Consider the following 25,052-nt stretch of genomic DNA (forward strand, 5'->3'; position numbering starts at 1 on the left):
CCAGTGAGACAATGGCACTGTATAGCAGTAGCAAAAATTGTGGGTGCACGTAACCCCCATATATTCTTTGAATTCCCAGTCAGACAATGGCACTATATACCAGTAGCAAAAATTGTGGGTGCACGTAACCCCAATATATTCTTTGAATTACCAGTCAGAAACTGGCACTATATAGCAGTAGCAAAAATTGTGGGTGCACGTAACCCTAATATATTCTTTGAATTACCAGTCAGAAACTGGCACTATATAGCAGTAGCAAAAATTGTGGGTGCACATAACCCCAATATATTCTTTGAATTCCCAGTGAGACAATGGCACTGTATAGCAGTAGCAAAAATTGTGGGTGCACGTAACCCCCATATATTCTTTGAATTCCCAGTCAGACAATGGCACTATATACCAGTAGTAAAAATTGTGGGTGCACGTAACCCCAATATATTCTTTGAATTCCCAGTGAGACAATGGCACTGTATAGCAGTAGCAAAAATTGTGGGTGCACGTAACCCCTATATATTCTTTGAATTCCCAGTCAGACAATGGCACTATATACCAGTAGTAAAAATTGTGGGTGCACGTAACCCCAATATATTCTTTGAATTACCAGTCAGAAACTGGCACTATATAGCAGTAGCAAAAATTGTGGGTGCACATAACCCCAATATATTCTTTGAATTCCCAGTGAGACAATGGCACTGTATAGCAGTAGCAAAAATTGTGGGTGCACGTAACCCCCATATATTCTTTGAATTCCCAGTCAGACAATGGCACTATATACCAGTAGCAAAAATTGTGGGTGCACGTAACCCCAATATATTCTTTGAATTCCCAGTGAGACAATGGCACTGTATAGCAGTAGCAAAAATTGTGGGTGCACGTAACCCCCATATATTCTTTGAATTCCCAGTCAGACAATGGCACTATATACCAGTAGCAAAAATTGTGGGTGCACGTAACCCCAATATATTCTTTGAATTCCCAGTGAGACAATGGCACTGTATAGCAGTAGCAAAAATTGTGGGTGCACGTAACCCCCATATATTCTTTGAATTCCCAGTCAGACAATGGCACTATATACCAGTAGCAAAAATTGTGGGTGCACGTAACCCCAATATATTCTTTGAATTCCCAGTGAGACAATGGCACTGTATAGCAGTAGCAAAAATTGTGGGTGCACGTAACCCCCATATATTCTTTGAATTCCCAGTCAGACAATGGCACTATATACCAGTAGCAAGAAATGAGGGTATTTGTAACCCCAATATATTCTTTGAATTCCCAGTCAGACAATGGCACTATATACCAGTAGCAAGAAATGAGGGTATTTGTAACCCCAATATATTCTTTGAATTCCCAGTGAGACAATGGCACTATATACCAGTAGCAAAAATTGTGGGTGCACGTAACCCCAATATATTCTTTGAATTCCCAGTGAGACAATGGCACTATATACCAGTAGCAAGAAATGAGGGTATTTGTAACCCCAATATATTCTTTGAATTCCCAGTCAGACAATGGCACTATATACCAGTAGCAAAAATTGTGGGTGCACGTAACCCGAATATATATTCTTTGAATTACCAGTCAGAAACTGGCACTATATGGCAGTAGCAAGAAATGAGGGTATTTGTAACCCCAATATATTCTTTGAATTCCCAGTCAGACAATGGCACTATATACCAGTAGCAAAAATTGTGGGTGCACATAACCCCAATATATTCTTTGAATTCCCAGTGAGACAATGGCACTGTATAGCAGTAGCAAAAATTGTGGGTGCACGTAACCCCCATATATTCTTTGAATTCCCAGTCAGACAATGGCACTATATACCAGTAGCAAAAATTGTGGGTGCACGTAACCCCAATATATTCTTTGAATTCCCAGTGAGACAATGGCACTGTATAGCAGTAGCAAAAATTTTGGGTGCACGTAACCCCCATATATTCTTTGAATTCCCAGTCAGACAATGGCACTATATACCAGTAGCAAAAATTGTGGGTGCACGTAACCCCAATATATTCTTTGAATTCCCAGTCAGACAATGGCACTGTATACCAGTAGCAAAAATTGTGGGTGCACATAACCCCAATATAATCTTTGAATTCCCAGTCAGACAATGGCACTATATACCAGTAGCAAAAATAGTGGGTGTATATAACCCCAATTCTATTGCTAGGGGACTTGCAGGGTATTTCTGAGGTGAAGGTGGGGGGGCACACCGTTGGAACGGGGATTTGGGGTGTATATATGGGGTATACGGGAATACACTGTCAGTGTGTTCCATTCAGGATCCTGGGAAAGCTGGGTTGCGGCGATTGAGCCCGTCAGTGCCACGTTACACTGACAAGCTTCTCCCTGGAATTGAAGTTATATGTAAGCCCAATATATTCTTTGAATTCCCAGTGAGACAATGGCACTATATAGCAGTAGCAAAAATTGTGGGTGCACATAACCCCAATATATTCTTTGAATTCCCAGTCAGAAACTGGCACTATATACCAGTAGCAAAAATTGTGGGTGCACGTAACCCCAATATATTCTTTGAATTACCAGTCAGAAACTGGCACTATATAGCAGTAGCAAAAATTGTGGGTGCACATAACCCCAATATATTCTTTGAATTCCCAGTGAGACAATGGCACTATATACCAGTAGCAAAAATTGTGGGTGCACGTAACCCCAATATATTCTTTGAATTCCCAGTCAGACAATGGCACTATATACCAGTAGCAAAAATTGTGGGTACACGTAACCCCCATATATTCTTTGAATTCCCAGTGAGACAATGGCACTGTATAGCAGTAGCAAAAATTGTGGGTGCACGTAACCCCCATATATTCTTTGAATTCCCAGTGAGACAATGGCACTATATACCAGTAGCAAAAATTGTGGGTGCACGTAACCCCAATATATTCTTTGAATTCCCAGTGAGACAATGGCACTATATACCAGTAGCAAAAATTGTGGGTGCACGTAACCCCAATATATTCTTTGAATTCCCAGTCAGACAATGGCACTATATACCAGTAGCAAAAATAGTGGGTGTATATAGCCCCAATTCTATTGCTAGGGGACTTGCAGGGTATTTCTGAGGTGAAGGTGGGGGGGCACACCGTTGGAACGGGGATTTGGGGTGTATATATGGGGTATACGGGAATACACTGTCAGTGTGTTCCATTCAGGATCCTTGGAAAGCTGGGTTGCGGCGATTGAGCCCGTCAGTGCCACATTACACTGACAAGCTTCTCCCTGAAATTGAAGTTATATGTAAGCCCAATATATTCTTTGAATTCCCAGTGAGACAATGGCACTGTATGGCAGTAGCAAAAATAGTGGGTGTATATAGCCCCAATTCTATTGCTAGGGGACTTGCAGGGTATTTCTGGGGTGAAGGTGGGGGGGCACACCGTTGGAACGGGTATCGGGGGTATATATCGGGTATACGGGAATACACTGTCAGTGTATTCCATTCAGGATCCTGGGAAAGCTGGGTTGCGGCGATTGAGCCTGTCAGTGCCACGTTACACTGACAAGCTTCTCCCTGGAATTTAGCTCTTACAAGAGCTGTTGTGGTTGTCTTCTCCTTCCTATCCTAGCCTGTCCCTGCCTACCCAGAATCTAACCCCTAGCTAGCTGGACGGAAACCTCCGTCCCCGGTGAATTGCAAGCTCAGAATGACGCAAAGCTGGGCGTCGCTGTTCTTTTAAATTAGAGGTCACATGTTTTCGGCAGCCAATGGGTTTTGCCTACTTTTTTCAACGTCACCGGTGTCGTAGTTCCTGTCCCACCTACCCTGCGCTGTTATTGGAGCAAAAAAGGCGCCAGGGAAGGTGGGAGGGGAATCGAGTAATGGCGCACTTTACCACGCGGTGTTCGATTCGATTCGAACATGCCGAACAGCCTAATATCCGATCGAACATGAGTTTGATAGAACACTGTTCGCTCATCTCTAATAATAATGATTAAGGTTGCACCTTGGATAATATCAAAAAGTAGATAATAATGCTGAAAAAGTCTCCAAAAAGGTTATTTCTTCATAAGCGCTGGCATAAACACTGGCATTTGTATTATTCAGTCGTAAATATAAAGTGGCTATCTCATAACATATCAATAGGGTTGAGCGATCGTGTTCAGAAAAAATCGGATTCCGATCGGTGATCGAGAAAATTTCACGATCTCTATCGGAATTCCGAACACGATCCTTTTAGGTGGGATTGAGATCGGTACTATTTCCCACAATGCTTTGCTTAGCCTTCACACTGAGTATACGCTCCGCTCATTTTGAGTGGAGTGTATACTCAGTGTGAAGGCTCCGCTGCGGTTCCATAGGAATGAATGGGAGCAGCCGGCACACATCCTTAACCCCCTGCACACTGGCTGCCTCCATTCATTCTAATGGGAGACTAATCTAACATTTCCAGTAGCTACTTACCTCCAGAGATGGCTGCTCCGGTGCCCGGTGTTCTCCTTTGCCTCACTGCAGCTCCATGCTACTCTTCTCATCTTGCTGCCACCGCCGCCGCCTCCCAGGTTAGTGTTTAAAGAGCTAGGAAGGCGAGGCTTGTGGCTTAGACGTCTTGTCTCCCCGCCTTCCTAGCGAGGTCAAGGAGGAGGTGCTATCAGTGGCATCCACTTCTATATGCATTGTCATAGAGCGGATGATGACACTAACTGATATCACTGCCTTCTTGGCCTCTCAACATAGAAAGAGCAGAGGTTTCAATGGATAAATTACATGCTATTCTGAATCTTTTCTCACCAATCTCTACATGAATCTACCCTCCTTTTTCTGCTCAATAACCTGCTGCTTGCAGCCTGTACTGCATTTTTCATGTGACAGGTTCTCTTCAAGTGACATTTTCACATAGCAGCGAAAACATTACAGAATCCTTAACATAAATCATGCTCATTATTGCTGTAAGTTAAAGGAATCTGTTACCTGGAAACTAAATATCAGACTAGCCACAGTGTAATGTTGGGGACCGTTTGCTCAGCGCCATCACCACTATATTTACATAGTAGAATGGATTGTCTCTGAGTATAAATGAATGAACTGATTCGTTCCAAGACAGATTTGACCCAATTTTACAAAACATTTGTTTTTTAACAAAATCGAATACTCTGTGATTCATGATGGATGAATTAAAATGGCCAACACAAAATGCACTGCACAGTGAAAGTACAGAAGAGATACATGTTTGTGTGGCATCACCTATCAACCAATAGTCAGTGGTAGGTGGACACCTTACAGTGCTCATAGCACACACAGTATATAAAATCCTGTAGGCAGGAACACCACACATTTAGGGAATGGACATGTTATTTATTACTGCATGATCCAAAGCAATTACTCCATTTTATTAAGAAACACATAGTAGCAAAACTTGCAATAGAGCTAAATAGAGATGAGCGAGTAGTACTCGATCGAGTAGGTATTCGATCGAATACTACGGTATTCGAAATACTCGTACTCGATCGAGTACTACTAGCTGTTCAAATGTAAAAGTTTGATGCAGAACCAGCATTGATTGGCCGAATGCTATACAGTCGGCTAATCAACGCTGGTTCTTCTCCTACCTTTAGAAGTCTTCTCCGTGCAGCTTCCCCGCGGCGTCTTCCGGCTCTGAATTCACTCTGCCAGACATCGGGCCTGGGAAGAGCCGACTGCGCATGTCCGCTTGTAGTGTGGCCATGCGCAGTCGGCTCTGCCTAGGCCCGATGCCTGGCAGAGTGAATGAACTGCCGGAAGACGCCGCGGGTACGCTGCAAGGAGAAGACTGCATGGAGGATCCAGCCCAACCCACACTCGTGGACTTGGTAAGTATAATTTGATCAAATGTTGCCTACCCCTGAAACAAGAATTTTCCCCCCATAGACTATAATAGGGTTCGATATTCGATTCGAGTAGTCGAATAGTGAGGGGCTACTCGAAACGAATATCGAACCTTGGACATTTTACTGTTCGCTCATCTCTAGAGCTAAAGAATCATATAAATAGGAGAAATAGAATAAAGTTTAGTCAGATTTATTCAATTATTGGCAGACAGTGATAGAAATCATAGGAGTGAGGGAACATATTTGCACTATGTTGTGAGGTTGACTGCTGCAGTACAGACATTGGAAAGTTAACCCTATCATTTACAATAATCTAATTTTGTCTAGTTCTGAATTGAAATAGAGCAGTTCTGTGATTGTCTTACAAATTCAGTACTGTTTAAATCTTTTCTTAAGTTTTCTTGGTCAAGAGGTACATTTTTCTCTGTTAAATGCATACAAACTGCTGGTCTTATGGCAAAACACTGATTCTGCCTGAAAAAAACTTTATTTGTTAAGGGGTTTTTTTCTCCTCAATAATTATCAACAATTATCCTCAATAAACTGGCAAAAAAACAAACGAAAAACAAATGTATACAAGTTTCCAATATGCTTTCTGGTTTCTAGATCTCTGCTTGCTGTCATTCTTTATTTACTTTTCCAGAGGATAAAAATCAGTCCATGGTCATGTGATAAACAACAGTCCATGTCTTGCTGTGCACCCGTGTGTTCATCACATGACCATGGACTGATTTTTTTTTTTGTGTGTTATAAGTGTATAATGCCCTGGCCCTATTACTTTTATCCACCAGCAACTTTAAATTATGGCATATAAAAAATAGTACCCGATCTCTTCTTACACTGTACAGTCCATATAAGTACTGCTGGTTTGTAGCAGACTTACACAGCACACTAGCTCATAGTTTATTGGTAAAAGTAACTTATGGGAAGATAAAAATGAGCCTAGAAAATAAAAAACAAAAGCTGCATGCCACTGACAGATCTTTGAAATTCATATCACCCTGGTTTCTTTATAGGTACGTGACTGAATTGCCAAACAAAATAATACTTTATTTTCCAAATAAATAAGTGCTCTTTTTTTCAGAATGCTTTGTTATATATATGAAAGCTAAGGAATGATTTCCAAGTGGTATTAGATTGATTAAAATCTGATTTTTGTTATGAAAATAACTCCCAGCAAGGCTTTATTTCAAGTGATCAGTTTGATCTCTTATTGCAACATCCTGTGCCCTGCTTGCATGATAGATAACCTGTCACATTAAATATGCAGTCCGATCTACAGACAGTATGTTATAGGTCAGCAGGTGAGCAGACTGATATATAATCCTGTGCAGCATACAAATTGGGCATGTTCAATTAACCCTTTCCAGACGCCTACTGTAATAGCATAGTAGATACCAGGTCTTTAACAATGTTGTCTGCTCAGAAGCTGAGAAGGTGCGATAACCTCCAGGTCTGCACTGTTTTATAAAGTGGAGATTTGTCAGTAATGTCCGAAATCATAGTCCCCTTTATAGGACCTCCGACCTCTTGCCATTCCTCCCCCTCCCCTTATATTTATTTGCCAGGCCTGTCACAGTTCCTAATCTAAATCCTTCTGCAGTTTTGAGGTTAAATTTGTGTGAGATCATTACCCATAAACTACTATTATACTCTGTGGTCTCTTCAGATCCTCAAAGTATAATGAGCAGAGGCCTGATGATCAAACATAAAAACAGTGTTACTTACCTCACCAGTGCTTCTCTTCATGCTCCTCCGGCCTCCAGAGATATCAGGGACCGCTGAGGTCTATAATTGGGCTTCAGAGGTCACCCACGTGACCACCTGTAATCATCTCTGGAGGCGGGAAGAATACAGGCATCAGCGCTGGAGACAGGAGAAGCGAGTAACGGTGGACCTCCGCTAATTGTACTCTGAGACCCCAAGGTTTTTGCTAAACCCCGGAAAAAATGCGAATTCAGCCAAACCCTAAAAAATATATATGTATATGAGATTTCAATAATAATGAAAAATAATGAACTTTAAGGCTAAGCCCAAATGTAGCGAAACACAGCAAAAAAAAAACCCACAAAAAAACGATGCAGAAAAGACCACAGCGGAAACGCATCATGTTTTTTTTTTTTTTCTGCAACTTGCGTCTTTGCATTTTCGCAGAGTTTTCCTTTATGGACTTTCTGCCACAACACATTGGACTGGAGGATGGGAGTAGTAGTTGTAATTGTTGGCCAGTAACACTCAACTGACTCCCCAAGACCTCCTGCCAAGTTGTGGTGCCCCTGATGGTGGTGGTTGTTTTCCCTGGAAATTCCAGCTGTAGGGAAACAATACTCTCACTGAAGAGGATGATGTTAGTTGTAAGGGGCCTTAATTGTAAGGAACAACTAGAGGACACAGGAACATCTGGAGGACACAGCAGTTGCAGTTGAACAAAAATTATGGAACTTTACTGAGGCAACAACAGCAACAAATGCAGCTTCAGTAAGGGAACTGAAATGACTATATTCCAACAATAGCCTGTTTATCTGTGTGATTCAGAGTCCAGGCTGTGAGGTTCTGATAAAACTGTCTCTGTCCACTGTAGCATGTCAGCAGGCATCTTTTCTATCTCAGGGCTTCAGCAATGATGACTCTGGGTTATGGCTCTAACAGAATTGTCCATGCACTTCTTTCCTCATCAGAGACTATAACGGATTCCCTTTCTCTCTCTCGCATGGGAGACTTACATTTTCCTCCCCTTCTTCAAGCCAAAGGTAGGCTGAGCTGGACCATGGCTCTCTTCAAAGTAGGATTGTACCACCTCAACAGTGGAACATATAAGGAAGCGTCTGAACTACCTATATCACATGTCGCATGTGTTACATAATTACATATTAGTACAGTTCAAAAAGAATGGTTGGTTGGTCCTAATGTCAGTTTCTGCCACAAAATGATCAATAAAAACTTGCAAAGTTTGCAAATTTTGTCACGTTTTTACCTGATTGTCCCTTTTCCAAAAAGTATGCATGTTAGAGTGAAGATTAACAGGAGAGACATTTCCTTCTACAGCCAGGCAGATTTACTAGAATATACACCAAAAACTGCCATAGATTATGACTAGAGATGAGCGAGCACTAAAATGTTCGAGGTTCGAAATTCGATTCGAACAGCCGCTCAATGTTCGTGTGTTCGAACGGGTTTCGAACCCCATTATAGTCTATGGGGAACATATACTCGTTAAGGGGGAAATCCAAATCCGTGTCTGGAGGGTCACCAAGTCCACTATGACACCCCAGGAAATGATGCCAACACCTCTGGAATACAACTGGGACAGCAGGGGAAGCATGTCTGGGGGCATCTAACACACCAAAGACCCTCTATTATCCCAACATCACAGCCTAACAACTACACACTTTCCACATTCAAAAAAACCTCTATCAAAGTGGGAAAATACCTGGAAACCTTCTTTACTCCCCAAATGGATGGACACAAACCCCAATTTAAGCTCAACAAACAGTAACAACCACCCCTTTAAATCCCGTTCCCCATGACAACCACGGATGGAATAGACAATGGGAAATCCAAAAGCCCTCACCCTTAACTGTCATTTTGAGTGTGTGTGTGTGTGTGTGTGTGTGTGTGTGTGTGTGATGTGGTCAGACCTTCCAAAATTCACTTTTCTAGCCCTTAACATGAGCCCTTCCAAACAAAGTTACAGGACCTTAAGCTGAGCTACCAGCAGAGATTGAGGCCCTTGGCATGAGTAGAGCCTTGCACCAGCAGTGTTTTTGGCACTTAGGGTGAGTTGAGCCTTGTACCAGCGTGTGTCCCTTAACATCAGGCGGGCCCTAAGTTCTGCGCTTTGCACAAAAGTTCCACATTAACTAGGCTGAATGGTACAAAGATTAGTAGGCCCGAGAACCAGGAACAGGTCTTGCAATGGCTGTCGGATAACGCTTAAAGCACATTGTCCACCAGCCAGTCAGCCTCTACCTCCTCTTACCCAACAGTCTTGTCCTCCTTCCACCCAAAATTCCCAATCTTCCCAGAACAATAACCCCAACTGTCCCTGCTCCCCAGAGCTGTTCTCCCTTCCTTTGACTGTACCGCAACCTGCCCCTCCATTTCGCGATTCCACGGACCTAACAGACGAGTATCTGTGTCCAGATGCTCAAACACTAGAGTCTCCTCCATTCCATCTCCGGTCGATTTGGTGGCGGATGACCAGCAACCCACCCTCATCGACGACGATGAGACGCAGTTGCTGTCAGGGCAGCCAGTTGACATGCGCATTGTGCAGGAGGAGGAGGCGAGACAGGAGTTGGAAGAGGAGGTGGTGGACGACGAGGACACCGACCCCACCTGGACAAGGCGGATGTCAAGCTGGGAAAGTAGTGTGGATGTTGAGGCAGGTGCAGCACCAAAAAGGGTAGCTAGAGGCAGAGACATGTCCAGAGGCAGAGGTCAGCTGCTATGCCGAAGCCAGGCCAGACCCGGAATGTCCGAAGATGTTCCCTTTTGTACCCAGCCCAGAAAAACTCCCCCATCGAGGGTACGTTTCTTGAAGGTGTAGAGTTTTTTCAAGGAATGCGCCGAGGACAGATATAGTGTCGTCTACACAATTTGCCTCTCGAAATCGAGTAGGGGCCCTGAGAAGAGCAACCTGTCCACCACTTCAATGCACCGTCATTTGGAATCCAAGCACTGGAATCAGTGGCAGGCAGCAACGGCAGGACAAACGTCGCCCGCCGTTCATGCCACTGCCTCTGCTCACAGTGCTGGCGATGCACTCCAGAGGACGAGCCAGGACATCACTTCATCTGCCTCCGCCACTTTGTTGACTTCTCCCTCATCCTCCCCTGTTTCTGTCTTATCTCCTTCTCCTGCACCATCAAAGGCACCATCAGGCGCTTCTTTACAACAACCCACCATCTCTCAGACATTGGAGCGCCGGCAGAAATACACCGCTAACCACCCACCCACGCAAGCCTAGAACGCCAACATCGCTAAACTGCTGGCCCAGGAGAGGTTGGCGTTCCGGCTTGTTGAAACTCCCGCCTTCCCGGACCTGATGGCAACTGTGGCACCTCACTATGCCGTCCCTAGCCGTCACAACTTCTCCCGGTGTGGCGTCCCCGCCTTGCACCAGCACGTGTCACTCAACATCAGGTGGGCCCTTAGTTCCGCGCTTTGCTGCAAGGTCCACTTGACCACCGACACTTGGTCAGGGATGCTGTTTATCTTTAAGGACAGGCAGGGTGAATGTGGTGGAGTCTGGTCCCAGGGTGCAAACTGAGGTACCCTATCTCCTCTCCCAGGCCAAAATTCATGGCAGGAGTAGACTGAAACCCTACGACGCTGCAACCTCCACCCCAGCTACTAGCGGCAAACGCTAAAACACTGGTGTGGGGAGACGTCAGCAGGCGGTGCTGAAGCTCATCAGCTTGGGGGACAGACAGCACAGTGCCTCCGAGGTCAGGGATGCCATCCTGGCTGAGATGGCATTTTTTTTTCCCTGCTACACCTGGGGCCTGGCATTTTTACGCCTGTGATAATGGCTGGAACCTGGTAGCGGCTCTGGAGCTTGCCAGCCTCCAACATGTTCCATGTTTGGCCCACGTCTAACCTAGTGGTGCAAAGTTTTTTGAAAACATACCCAAATGTACCGAAGCTACTGTTGAAAATGCGGCGCTTGTGCGCCCACTTTTGCAAGTGTACAGGAGTCGCTGCTAGCCTAAAAACACTCTAGCAAGGCCTACATCTGTCCAAACACAGGCTGTTGTCCGTCATTCACACACGCTGAAACCCTACAATACCATATCTTGAGCAGGGTGTGTGAGCTGCACAGACCTTTGATGGAGTTCCATCTACAAAACCCAAGGGTTCCTCAAAGTCAGCTCCCAAAGTTTCTGCACCATGAGTTTCCAGGGGTGGCAGAGTTATGGCTAGGGGAAGAGGCATGGATAGGGATGATGTCTAGGGGCAAAAGCAGTGTGGATGTGGAGGCAAGCTAAGCAGCAAAAACTGGGGGTACAAGCTAAGGCATGGACTGGGGTGATGTCTAGGGGCAAAAGCAGTGTGGATGTGGAGGCAAGCTAAGCAGCAAAAACTGGGGGTACAAGCTAAGGCATGGACTGGGGTGATGTCTAGGGGCAAGAGCAGTGTGGATGTGGAGGCAAGCTAAGCAGGGAAAAAGGTGGCTAGAGGCAAAGGGATTTCCAGAGGCAGAAGACAGCTGCATGACAGAAGCTAGACCTGAGCCAGCAAGGCCCAAGATTCCCTCTTTTCTAGCTTCCTTAGAAAAATTCCCCCATCGAGGCCACGTTCCTCGCTGGGGGAGATAATTTCTAAATGTATAGGTCGAGGACAAACTGAGTGTGGTTTACACACTTTGCAATGCGACTCCCCATCTCCCAGGCCTTTCATTCCAGGCTAAAGTACAGCACAACCCACCCACATGCCCAAGGCTTCAACGGCCTCATCTCAAAAATTCTGGCCCAGGAGATGTTGGGGTCCCAGCTTGTGGACACTCTGCCCTTTTTGGGCCTGCTGGCTACTGCGCCACCTCACTGTGCCGTCCACACCAGCACTTTTCCCCAAACATGAGGCGGTCCCTAAGTTCAGCGCTTTGCCCAAAAGATCCACGTGACCAGCTACAAATGGACAAGTGCATGCGGACAGGGACGCTACCTTTCAATCTTGACACAGTGGTTGAATGTACTTGAGGCATGGACCGGGTCGCAAAATGTGGTGGACTGACTTGTCTCCCCACACAACATTCCTGGGAGGAGGGCTGTAACACCACCCTCCTCCTCCGCTGTTAGATTGACCCCAGCTACGAGCTGGAAACGCTGCACCACTGGTGTGGGGAGACGTCAGCAGGCTGGGCTGAAGCTCATCAGCTTGGGAGACGGACAGAACACTGCCTCTGAGGTCAGGGATGCCATCCTGGATGAGATGGCAATTTGTTTATCCCCGCTGCCCCTGGGGCCAGGCTTTTTTGTCTTGTTGGAGGGCTCTGGAGCTTGCCAGCCTCCAACACGTTCCATGCCTGGCCCACGTGTTCAATGTAGTGGTGCAATGATTTTTAAAAACATACCCCAAATTAGCTGAGCTAAGGGTGAAAGTGCGGCACTTGGACACCCACTTTCCTAAGTCTACAGTACCTGGAGCTAGCCGCAATACACTCCAGCAAGGCCTACATCTGCCTGAAGCACCTACTGTTGTGCGAGGTCACCACACGCTCTAACCCTAGATACCGTATGTTGAGCAGGGTGTGTGAGCAGCAGAGACCTTTGATGGAGTACCAGCTGCAAAACCCAAGGGTTCCTCAGAGTCAGCTCCCTCACTTTCTGCACCATGAGTTTCCATGGGTGGCAGACTTATGGCTAGAGGCACAGGCATGGATAGGGGTGATGTGTAGGGGCAAAAGCAGTGTGGATGTGGAGGCAAGCTAAGCAGAAAAAACTCGGGGTACAAGCAGCCGGTGGCATCATCACTGACAAGCACAGCTGTCTGTCAGCTGACAGGCTGACTTTCACCAAAATGAACAGACAATGGATAGACTCATCATATACATGTCAGTTACATGACAAATTTAGTGCAATTTGCAAGTCCAAGATGGGTTGGAGATCTGCAGAGAGGAATCTCACCACCTCTTGCGGGTGCCATCATTTGGAAGGCAAGCCCTGGGCTCAGTGGGTGAGAGCAAGCGCAGGATAATCGTCGTTTGGCCTGGCGGCCACTGCCTCTCCCACTGTTGACAGGGCTGGCGCTGCAGTCCAGACCAGCAGCCAGGACACCTCCACATCTGCCTCTGACACTTTGGGGAGTTCACCCTTATCCTCACCTTTTCCTGCCATTTCTCCTTTTGCCCGCGCCATCATGCGCCTCTTCCCAGCAACTCCCCATCTCCCAAGCCTTTCATTTCATGCTAAAGTACAGCGCAACCCACCCACATGCCCAAGGCTTCAACGGCCTCATCTCAAGAAATCTGGCCCAGGAGATGTTGGAATCCCGGCTGGGGGACACTCTGCCCTTTTTGGGCAGTGTCTACTGCGCCACCGCACTGTGCCGTCCACACCAGCACTTTCCCCCAAACATGAGGCGGTCCCTAAATTCAGCACTTAGCCCTAAAGTTCCACGTGACCAGTTACGAATGGACAAGTGCATGCGGACAGGGACGCTACCTTTCAATTTTGGCGCAGTGGTTGAATGTAGTTGAGGCGTGGACCGGGTCGCAAAATGTGGTGGCCTGACTTGTCTCCCCACACAACATTCCTGGGAGGAGGGCTGAAACACCACCCTCCTCCGCTGTTAAATTGACCCCAGCTACGAGCTGGAAACGCTGCAACACTGGTGTGGGGAGACGTCAGCGGGCCGTGCTGAAGCTCATCAGCTTGGGGGCCAGACAGCACACTGCCTACAAAGTGAGTCATGCCATCCTCGATGAGACGGCAATGTGGTTTTTGCCACTGCACCTGGGCCCAGGCATGTTGTCATGTGTGATAATGGCCGTAACCTGGGATCGGCTCTGTAGCTTGGCAGCCTGCAACATATTCCATGCCTGGGCCACGTTTTTAACTCATTGCTGCTAATCATTTTAAAAAGGTACCCCAATGTTCCTGAGCTACTGGTGAAAGTGTGGCGCTTGTGCGGATAGTTTTTAAAGTCTATAGTTGCCGCTGCTAGCCTCTATGCACTCCTAGAATGCCTGTACCTGCTGGAACAACGGCTGTTGTGCAACGTCTCCACACTGCTGGCACTAAACATATCATGTGTTGAGCAGAGTGTGTGAGCAGCACAGACCTTTGATGTAGTTCCAACTCCAAAACCCTCGGGTTCGTCAAAGTCAACTCCCTCAGTTGCTCAACCATGAGTGGCCATGGGTGGCAGACTTATGTGAAATCCCATCCCATCCATTGCACTGGACACGAAACATTAGCATGCGCTCAGCACAACTTCGGATATGGCAGCTGCGTTAAGCAGGGTGCAGGGTACAACACAGACCAGGCCCGAGCACCAGGAACAGATGTTAGAAATACTGCAGCATCCGCCATTTCCTTCCAATTTTGGGGTTTTGGACCCGCCACCGACTTGTCTGGACCTAAGTGGGGATCATGAGACACAGTTGCCATCAGGGCAAGCTGTGGTCATGTGCGGTTTGCAGTAAGGGGCCAGTGCGCAATTGGAAGAGGAGTTGGTGGATGACGAGGCCACCGACCCCACATGGACAGGGGTGATGTCTAGGGGCTAAAGCAGTGTAGATGTAGAGGGAAAGCTAAATCAACAAAAAACCTGGGTAGAAGCAAAGGCATAAACTGGGGTGATGTTTAGGGGCTAAAGCAGTGTAGATGTGGAGGGAAGCTAATTCAACAAAAAAAAACAGGGTAGAAGCAAAGGCATAAACTGGGGTGATGTTTAGGGGCTAAAGCAGTGTAGATGTGGAGGGAAGCTAATTCAACAAAAAAAAACAGGGTAGAAGCAAAGGCATAAACTGGGGTGATGTTTAGGGGTGAAAGCAGTGTAGATGTGGAGGGAAGCTAAGCAGCAAAAACAGTGGGTAGAAGCAAAGGCATGCAAAACTCTACCCTGTTGGAAGACTTATTCCTAGGTCTGGAACACGTTAATGGCCCCCCTGGACAAATTACTGCCACTCAGGGGCCTAGTGTCACCAGGAGGGACAAGTATAGGCGCATGTTGTGGGAATACCTGGCCGACACCAGCTCTGTCCTCTCCGATCCCTCTGTGCTCTACAGCCTACACTTATTTTCTCATCTTTTTTTCTGCACTGCACATCTCTTGCCTGCTTCCTTTGGGATCTTACAAGTGGTGGTCCACTTCCAAAGATGGTAATTTCACTAGACAGTGTAACGGGAGTAGCTGAGGGATCGCTGTCTTAACCACTTTTTGGCACAAAATTAACTTCCAAAGCCAAATATGGTGCAAGTATATGATGCAAGGACACCTACACACCTATCTCTGACACATTGGGGAGTTCACCCTCATGCGCCCTTTTGGCTTGCACCATCATGCGCCTCTTCCCAGCCACTCCACATTTCCCAAGCTTTTCATTGCAGGCAGAAGTACAACACAACCCACCCCCATGCCCAAGCCTTTAACAGCCTCATCGATAAACTGCTGGCCCTGGAGATGTTGGTGTTTGTTTATGCTTCTGGAGACCCAGGCCTTCCGTCAGCAGATGGCAGCTGGGGCACCTCCCTATGCTGGGCCTAGCCGTTACTACTTCTCTTGGTGTGCTGTCCCTGCCTTGTGCCTGCATGTGTCCCATAACATCAGTCGGGCCCAGAGCTCTGCGCTTTGCTGCAAGGTCCACTTGACCACCGACACATGGACAAGCGCCTGTGGTCAGGGATGCTGCAGTGCTTATCTTTAATGACAGGCAGGGTGAATGTGGTGGAGTCTGGTCCCCGTGTGCAAACTGGGGTGGCCTATCTCCTCTCCCAGGCCAAAATTCATGGCAGGAGTAGACTGAAACCCTATGATGCTGCAACCTCCACCCCAGCTACTAGCGGCAAACACTGTAACACTGGCGTGGGGAGATGTCAGCAGGCCGTGCTGAAACTGATCAGCTTGGGGGACAGACAGCACAGTGCCTCCGAGGTCAGGGATGCCATCCTGGCTGAGATGGCATTTTTTTTTCCCTGCTACACCTGGGGCCTGGCATTTTTGCGCCTGTGATAATGGCTGGAACCTGGTAGCAGATCTGGAGCTTGCCAGACTCAAACACGGTCCACGCATGGCCCACGTTTTCCAACTTGTTGGTGCCATGTTTCCTTGAAACCTACACCATTGTGCCTGATATACAGGTCAAAGTGGGGCCATTTTTGTAAGTGAGAACTAGCCTCTGCTAGGCAGAAAACATTCAGAGCACACTCCTCTCATCTTCGCACCGTTGGCTGGCGGAGGAAGACGAAGGGGTTGGAGTGGCATCTGATGTCCCTGTCCCACACGAGGCTAGAGGGTGCACTTCAGTGCATCCCATTGCTTCACCACAAATGGTGTGAAGGGGAGTGGAAAATGGAGGAAATGGAGAGTGACCCTTACAGTTGGGGCCAGCAAAGGCATGCCAAGTAACACACTGGCACACATGGCTGACTTCATCTTGGGTTGCTTTTCAACACATATTTCACGTCATGAAGAACAAATAATACTGGATTTTTACAAGCCTCGAACCCCGGTCTAGGTCTAATGTCTGTTCCTTTCTTATATTAGGGGAGAGGGAAAAAAAATTACTTCAGTGATACGTTTAGCGTACATAGACTGACTATTAATGTGTATCCCACTTAGTGTTGTTAGGGTTACACACCGTCACAACCTGGCTAAAGCTTCTATAGCTGTTAATAAAGTCAACATAACTTTACGGTATCCAAAAAGACAGCTGGTACCGACAGAGAGCAAGACAAATGTCAACCAAAGCTGTGAGCTCTGAACACCCACAGTGACTTTGGCGTCATCATCATTATAAGGGAGCGGGTGGTAATAAATAACTTGGCAGTGCCTAAAACCCAAAAAGCTTATACAACTATATTTACATTAAGATACACAAATGACACTTTTCAGTAGCATGTCATGAGACAAGCTGATAAGATCTTCCTTTGTGCAGTGCTATTTGAAAGTTAAATGCTGCCTTTATTTTAATTCTGGAGAAGGTGCAGACATTAGATTTAGAACATGTTGTCTTCATTGTCCAAATCCTCTATATAGGTAACGTGTTTTTCGGGCCGAGCTGTCTGGGAACGAGCTGGTGCAGCACTGACAACCTGGGTGAATATGGCAAGAGCCTGAGATGTAGGGTGAATGAATCCCCAAATTATTTGGGGAATTTCCACTCAGAAACTGGCACTATATACCAGTAGCAAAAATTGTGGGTGCACGTAACCCCAATATATTCTTTGAATTCCCAGTGAGACAATGGCACTGTATAGCAGTAGCAAAAATTGTGGGTGCACGTAACCCCAATATATTCTTTGAATTCCTAGTGAGACAATGGCACTGTATAGCAGTAGCAAAAATTGTGGGTGCACGTAACCCCCATATATTCTTTGAATTCCCAATCAGACAATGGCACTATATACCAGTAGCAAAAATTGTGGGTGCACATAACCCCAATATATTCTTTGAATTCCCAGTCAGACAATGGCACTATATACCAGTAGCAAAAATTGTGGGTGCACGTAACCCCAATATATTCTTTGAATTCCCAGTCAGAAACTGGCACTATATAGCAGTAGCAAAAATTGTGGGTGCACATAACCCCAATATATTCTTTGAATTCCCAGTCAGAAACTGGCACTATATACCAGTAGCAAAAATTGTGGGTGCACATAACCCCAATATATTCTTTGAATTCCCAGTGAGACAATGGCACTATATACCAGTAGCAAAAATTGTGGGTGCATGTAACCCCAATATATTCTTTGAATTCCCAGTCAGAAACTGGCACTATATACCAGTAGCAAAAATTGTGGGTGCACATAACCCCAATATATTCTTTGAATTCCCAGTCAGACAATGGCACTATATACTAGTAGCAAAAATTGTGGGTGCACGTAACCCCAATATATTCTTTGAATTACCAGTCAGAAACTGGCACTATATAGCAGTAGCAAAAATTGTGGGTGCACATTACCCCAATATATTCTTTGAATTCCCAGTGAGACAATGGCACTATATACCAGTAGCAAAAATTGTGGGTGCACGTAACCCCAATATATTCTTTGAATTCCCAGTGAGACAATGGTACTATATACCAGTAGCAAAAATTGTGGGTGTATATAGCCCCAATTCTATTGCTAGGGGACTTGCAGGGTATTTCTGAGGTGAAGGTGGGGGGGCACACCGTTGGAACGGGGATTTGGGGTGTATATATGGGGTATACGGGAATACACTGTCAGTGTGTTCCATTCAGGATCCTGGGAAAGCTGGGTTGCGTCGATTGAGCCCGTCAGTGCCACGTTACACTGACAAGCTTCTCCCTGGAATTGAAGTGATATGTAACCCCAATATATTCTTTGAATTCCCAGTCAGACAATGGCACTATATGGCAGTAGCAAAAATAGTGGGTGTATATAGCCCCAATTCTATTGCTAGGGGACTTGCAGTGTATTTCTGGGGTGAAGGTGGGGGGGCACACTGTTGGAACGGGTATCGGGGTATATATCGGGTATACGGGAATACACTGTCAGTGTATTCCATTCAGGATCCTGGGAAAGCTGGGTTGCGGCGATTGAGCCCGTCAGTGCCACGTTACACTGACAAGCTTCTCCCTGGAATTTAGCTCTTATAAGAGCTGTTGGTTGTCTTCTCCTTCCTATCCTAGCCTGTCCCTGCCTACCCAGAATCTAAGCCCTAGCTAACTGGACGGAAACCTCCGTCCCCGGTGAATTGCAAGCTCAGAATGACGCGAAGCTGGGCGTCGCTGTTCTTTTAAATTAGAGGTCACATGTTTTCGGCAGCCAATGGGTTTTTCCTACTTTTTTCAATGTCACCGGTGTCGTAGTTCCTGTCCCACCTACCCTGCGCTGTTATTGGAGCAAAAAAGGCGCCAGGGAAGGTGGGAGGGGAATCGAGTAATGGCGCACTTTACCACGCGGTGTTCGATTCGATTCGAACATGCCGAACAGCCTAATATCCGATCGAACATGAGTTCAATAGAACACTGTTCGCTGATCTCTAATTATGACTCAAATCTATGCCAACTCCTACCTACACTAGCGCCTAGCTGCTATTTTAGTCAATATGTAAAAGGAAATTTGTTTTAAATGCAATGTGATAAAGCATACAGAAATATAATTAATATGATTTAGTTAATTCTATTCCATAACTTATAGAGAATATTTACTTAAATCCACTTTCTTTCAGAACTGCAGGCATAATACCTATGGACCTTACTGTGATTACTGTCTACCAGGCTTTTATGGGAATCCAACGGATGGTACAGATGAGGACTGTCTGCCATGTGCCTGTCCTATGAACATAGCATCTAACAAGTAAGTGTAATTAATATTTAATGAATATCAATAACTCAGTGTATCCTCCTCCCCCCCTCTCGCACAGTATGTTAGTGAATTTTTATCTAGCACTAATTTGATAGGTAAAATATAGTCAATATGTTGGATTAGTACTGGCTGACAATAAAGCACTACACTGTCTACCAATAAGTATTTGGACACCCATGCAAATGAAGATATCTGCGGTCGTGATGTACGTCACACCTTCCACCATTAAATAGGAAACAGCATTGGCATTAGTCGCATGCAAGATGCCATGAAGTGCAGAGTTGTCTGATATCGAGAAAGGGGTAATTATGGGGTACCACAGAAATGGTCGATCCTTAAGGGACATAGCAAGTGAACTGAATTACCAAAAATCGACAGTGGCCTGTGATTACGAAGTGGAATCTGAACGGTGATTGTTGGAATGTGCCCCGAGTCAGCAGACCCGGAAACTGGGAGATAGAGACCGACGAGTGCTGGCCAGAGAAATGGCACCCAACCAATGGCTCTCATACACCAAGAGTTTCACCAGGCATCCGGGAGTATTGTGTCGATCAATACCATCCTAATGAAGCATCTGCTGGGGTCTACCAAATATTGAATATGAATAAATGTTATTTTTCTATTCTATCACAGGTGTCCAAATACTTATTGGTAAACATTGTATCTTTACTACTTCCATCCTTTGACAATATACGTTTGGATGATGCACTCTTAACTCAGCAAGGACATACCTTTGTGTACTACAGTGAATGTAACTGAAGATCATTTTAGGAAGCTAGATAACTCTTTTAAGCTCTCTAGTGTCAGATGGGCAGTCCCTGTCTTTCCTCTCCAGCTCAGGGCCACCCAATGGACAGTAGATGGCATAATTTTGCTGAAAATGACAGAAAGGATTGCTCGGGAACAATGTGGACTACAGAAAAACTTCCAACTGTGCCAGAGTTGCCTATTACAGGATGCAATGAGTTGGAGTTGGCTGATGTGGTGAAAGGTCCCCTTTAGATAGGAATCCTTCTTGTAAATTCCAGGTTGTTTTGTAGGTGACATCTCAGGTTTGTCTCTTTTTTGCCGTGACACAATACATAGCGAATATGTTGTTTATTTTATGACAATTTAGTCTTCTAATCCTGAGCAGCGCTTGCCAAGTTTCCCTGTGCCACCTGATTTACAGACATTATAGTAGACTCGAATTGGAGAAGTGACAGAAAAGCTCATTTTGAATCTAATATTTTTCCTAATTTTCTTATCCAAACATAAAGACTAAACTAGAGGATTATGAATAATAAATGGCACAGGAAATGCTACCCAAGAAGAGCAAACATTTATTTTTCATTATTGTGCTTGTCAAACACAAATGGATTGATTTACGTCCTAGACATTGCTGAAGAGTGCGCTGACCTGCATTACCAATGAAAAGGACATCTGCAGGTGCCCCATAAACATCACTAAATGGCCAAATGAAATGATTGGGTTTAACCTCTCCCATACATTACATTCATATGTGATATTTCATGGCTAATGCATTCCTGTAATCAATGATCCAAATAGAAAATGTCAGACTTTCCAAATGTCTCTAATCCTGTTTTTGCATTACCAGCTGAAAACAAACCACAAAAATAGTGCAGGCAATGGATTTCTATGAGATTTTCCTTCTGTGATCAAAAGACAAAAACAAATGGAAAAATCTTCAAACACAAATATTAAAAACACAGGAACACAATGTTCTGCCACCTGTCTTTCCCATACATCCCATTCTGCTCTATGCTTCTTTAGTATATGGCATAGGATGATCCGAATTAGTGACCTGATGACTAAAGTATCTATTTCTAGGCATCTGCTCAAACCTATTTGTGTTGTGTCCAGCAAACGCAGAAATAAAGATAGCAATTCATCCAGTAGGTCACCATTGACCTGACTTAGACCAAAAAACATTCATTTTTGACTTTAACAAGCCAGATTGGTTTTTTTTACAACTGTATAGGAAAATGCAGCAAAGGACCTCTGCAAAAAGTACACCATTCCATATGATGGATGACATTGTATGGCAGCCTCTCTAGGATGTACATAATATATTACATAATATATTAAGATCATATGTAATTAATGGGCATATAACTTGATGAAAGGGGCTGTAGCCCTGGAGCCTAAGGACAGGCCATTAATGTTGTGAGCTAAGATAAACTAACTCCTTCTCAGCATCAGTAAGGTAGATGCTGGGACTTTAATATGACATCTGCTCAGGAGCTGAACAGATGCCATATCTGCAGGGTCTCTGCTGCTTTAAAGAGTAAAGACCCAGTGGCAGTGCTTCCAATGAGAGACATGTCCGATCTCAGACACTTCACTTCTCAGGTGATGTGGTTCTTGTCCAAGAAATTATGATAGCAGTTGAGATGATAAGGCCAGGGCTGGACCCCATATACCAATAAAGTATAATGGGCCCTTATGCCCCCAAACAGCACTAAGGTCTCCTTATGGTCTCCTTATACCCTCCTTATGGTCCCATACAATACAATGGCCTCTTTATACCTCTACAAATATTCCCTTATATCCCCATACAATACAGTATTCTTATCCCCCCATAAAATGACCCCTTATGTCACCATACAGTACAATAGCCGACTTATGCCCTCATAAAATGTCCCCTTATATCTCCATACAATACAGGGCTCCCTATAAAATATATCTAATATATAATGACCCGTTATTCCCCATATAGTACAATGCCCCCTAATGTCTGACCTCTTCATCTTCCTTTACAGAATGTGAGTGGTAAGTGCAGATTTCATTCTCATTTACTGCTTGTAGCATCTTGTACGCCCACCCCTTCTTTGCCCACGCATCAGCACTTTTAACCCTGTCCATGCTGGAGTAGGAAAAAGGCAGGAGTCAATGGAGCTAAGAGTGGTAAGTGAGAGTGAAATCTGCACTTACTGCTCAGTCCTCTGTGCTTAGTGAAGAAACCAAGTGGCCCTGCACAGGTGCTGTAGACCACAGGACCTGACTGGGTTTGCTAGGTGCTGAATAAAAACTACCATTCTGCCCAGAAGAAATATGTCTCACCAAACTTCACCCATGGGTTCTGGGTACCACAATATGATGATGCAAACAAATGATTTCTTTTTTACCAAGTTTAAGTTTATTTTTTAAAATGCTTTTCTCATTATGGTTTATGACTACATTATATTAGTGTGTGTGTATATATATATATATATATATATATATATGTGCATTCTATGGTATAACAATAATCCTATAAAGAATTCTAGTCCATTTTAATGATCAGTTCCTATTAGTTGGGAATGTTTTCTGTTGCAAAGAAACTATTGTCACTTTTCATTGAAACTCAGCCTCACAGTATATTCTGGCAATGGCCTCCAGGGCACAGACAAACAGCTGTACATTCCTGCTTACTTGCTGGTGAACAGGATCTGCGACAGTCTAAAGTAAGCCCCATCATAACATGCCATTGGGATGCTGCCACTCACTGTACTATATTCAGTGTCGGCAGAAATAGTAGAGTCATTCCAGCGACTATTGGCTGGAGCCAAAGCTAAATGTGTGTGTGTCTAAGGCAGAGAGTGTCTTCCTTGGTCTCCATGTTTACAGATTAATGAATTCTGAAGAATAAGTGCAACAATGCTGCTGACTTTTCTAATCTCATTCCTTCTTCCTTTTTTGATCTCTGGCCAACAACAAAGTTTTAGTCCAACATGTCACCTGGACCCAACCAATGGATTAGTTTGTGATGCCTGTCTTCCTGGATATACAGGGCTGCGTTGTGATCGGTAAGAACTATATTGATCTCTTATAATTTTATGGACTCTTAAGGTGTGCCTCCTTTTTCATGTCTTATAATAACTTTAGCTTTTTAGTATTGAACATTATAAAAATATAAACCTAGAATAGCTATGAAGTAGCAATGCTCAACTTGTCAGATGTTTGAGCATATCATGTCATGTGTCATAATATATTTTACATAAGACTGCAAGTGGATCTACTTAATAGTGTAAGCTACAGAGGCTTTACAATACAAGTTGAGTGACAGGTCTAGTTTTGCTCGGTATTCACACTATCATTAATACCATATTCATAATTGCATTAATTGATAGTATTCGATGCTTGATGATTTATAGCTAGGTGACAATATCCACTTGCTCGTAGAAGAAGCCTTCATTTCCTCCAGATCAGATAGGGTTGCACATAGAAAACATTCTGGACAAATATTTCGATGTGCCTTCTCATATACATAAAAGTTAATGTTATTCTGCGAGTGACAAGGTCAACCTGTCTAAACTTTGTATCAGCGCAGACAGCGTTTTCTTGGTAGGTGATTCTTTCTGTAAAGCAGTATATTTTAAGCCTATTCTAACTTTAGAGCTATAAACTCTCAAAAGCAACAGCTGAAATAAACAACTCCGCAGATCGTATTTCATTTGCTAACTTCTTTTGGTTCAGTGTTATAAATGTAAGAGTTCGAATAAACGATATAAAAAAAGGGTCGCAAAAGCATCTGGGACTGTAAAAATAGCTTTGTTTTTTATCTACCTAGTTACTTCACTGCACTCTTGAGTGTTGAGCTTGCTGTTACTTGGAAAGTCTAGCAAATTGTGTTTTTCAAATCAGTAAGTTTGCAGCGGTTGGAAAAGCTATCAAGAATAAGGCTAAGGCCCCACGTAGCGAGACGCAGCAAGAAAGAATGCTGAAGAAAAGACCATGTCTGAAAGGTTTTTTTCTGCAATGTTTTTCACAGAAAGTGCCTCTATTACATCTATATAAAAACACCAGTGTTCCCAAAGGTATAATTGACATGCTGCGATTTTCACAAACTTGAGCATTTTTCAAAATGCAGCTTTTTTTGAGGTTATTTTTTCTGCAATGCATGGATGGGATTAGCCAGAATCCCAACCAGTTTGCAGGTACTGTACGCTGCTTGTTTTCGCAACGTGGGGCCTTGGCCTAAAGGGAAAAAAAGAGTGCGCTAAGGCCTCATGCACATGATAGTTTTTGGGCTTGTATCTGAAATATGCTGCACAATATGATGACCAGTCTTTCACATTATATTAAATGCTGAACTATACTAATAAGGCTTAGTTTACATCACCCAATTTATGGAAAGTGCACTTAATTAGAGATGAGCGAATATGCTCAATCGAATACCTCGGCCGCATAGCTCCCAGCGTCAGGGAAAGTGGGAGGGGCAAGAAAAATTTGAAGCCCCGG

The 25,052-nt window shown here is 44.6% G+C and overlaps 1 protein-coding gene across 8 annotated transcripts in view; it reads left to right on the top strand.

The window, feature by feature from the left end:
• The window catches only part of LAMA2 (laminin subunit alpha 2), a 593,715-nt gene that overhangs the window by 303,307 nt on the left and 265,356 nt on the right, over positions 1–25,052 (top strand). For all 8 annotated transcript variants that reach the window (XM_075268017.1, XM_075268020.1, XM_075268018.1 and 5 more), the window contains 2 exons: positions 19,693–19,820; positions 23,531–23,617. In XM_075268017.1, the coding sequence (XP_075124118.1) occupies positions 19,693–19,820; positions 23,531–23,617 (215 nt within the window). The remainder of the gene's footprint in view (positions 1–19,692; positions 19,821–23,530; positions 23,618–25,052) is intronic.

This window comes from Leptodactylus fuscus, chromosome 3, assembly GCF_031893055.1.
Source record: "Leptodactylus fuscus isolate aLepFus1 chromosome 3, aLepFus1.hap2, whole genome shotgun sequence".
NCBI lineage: Eukaryota > Metazoa > Chordata > Amphibia > Anura > Leptodactylidae > Leptodactylus > Leptodactylus fuscus.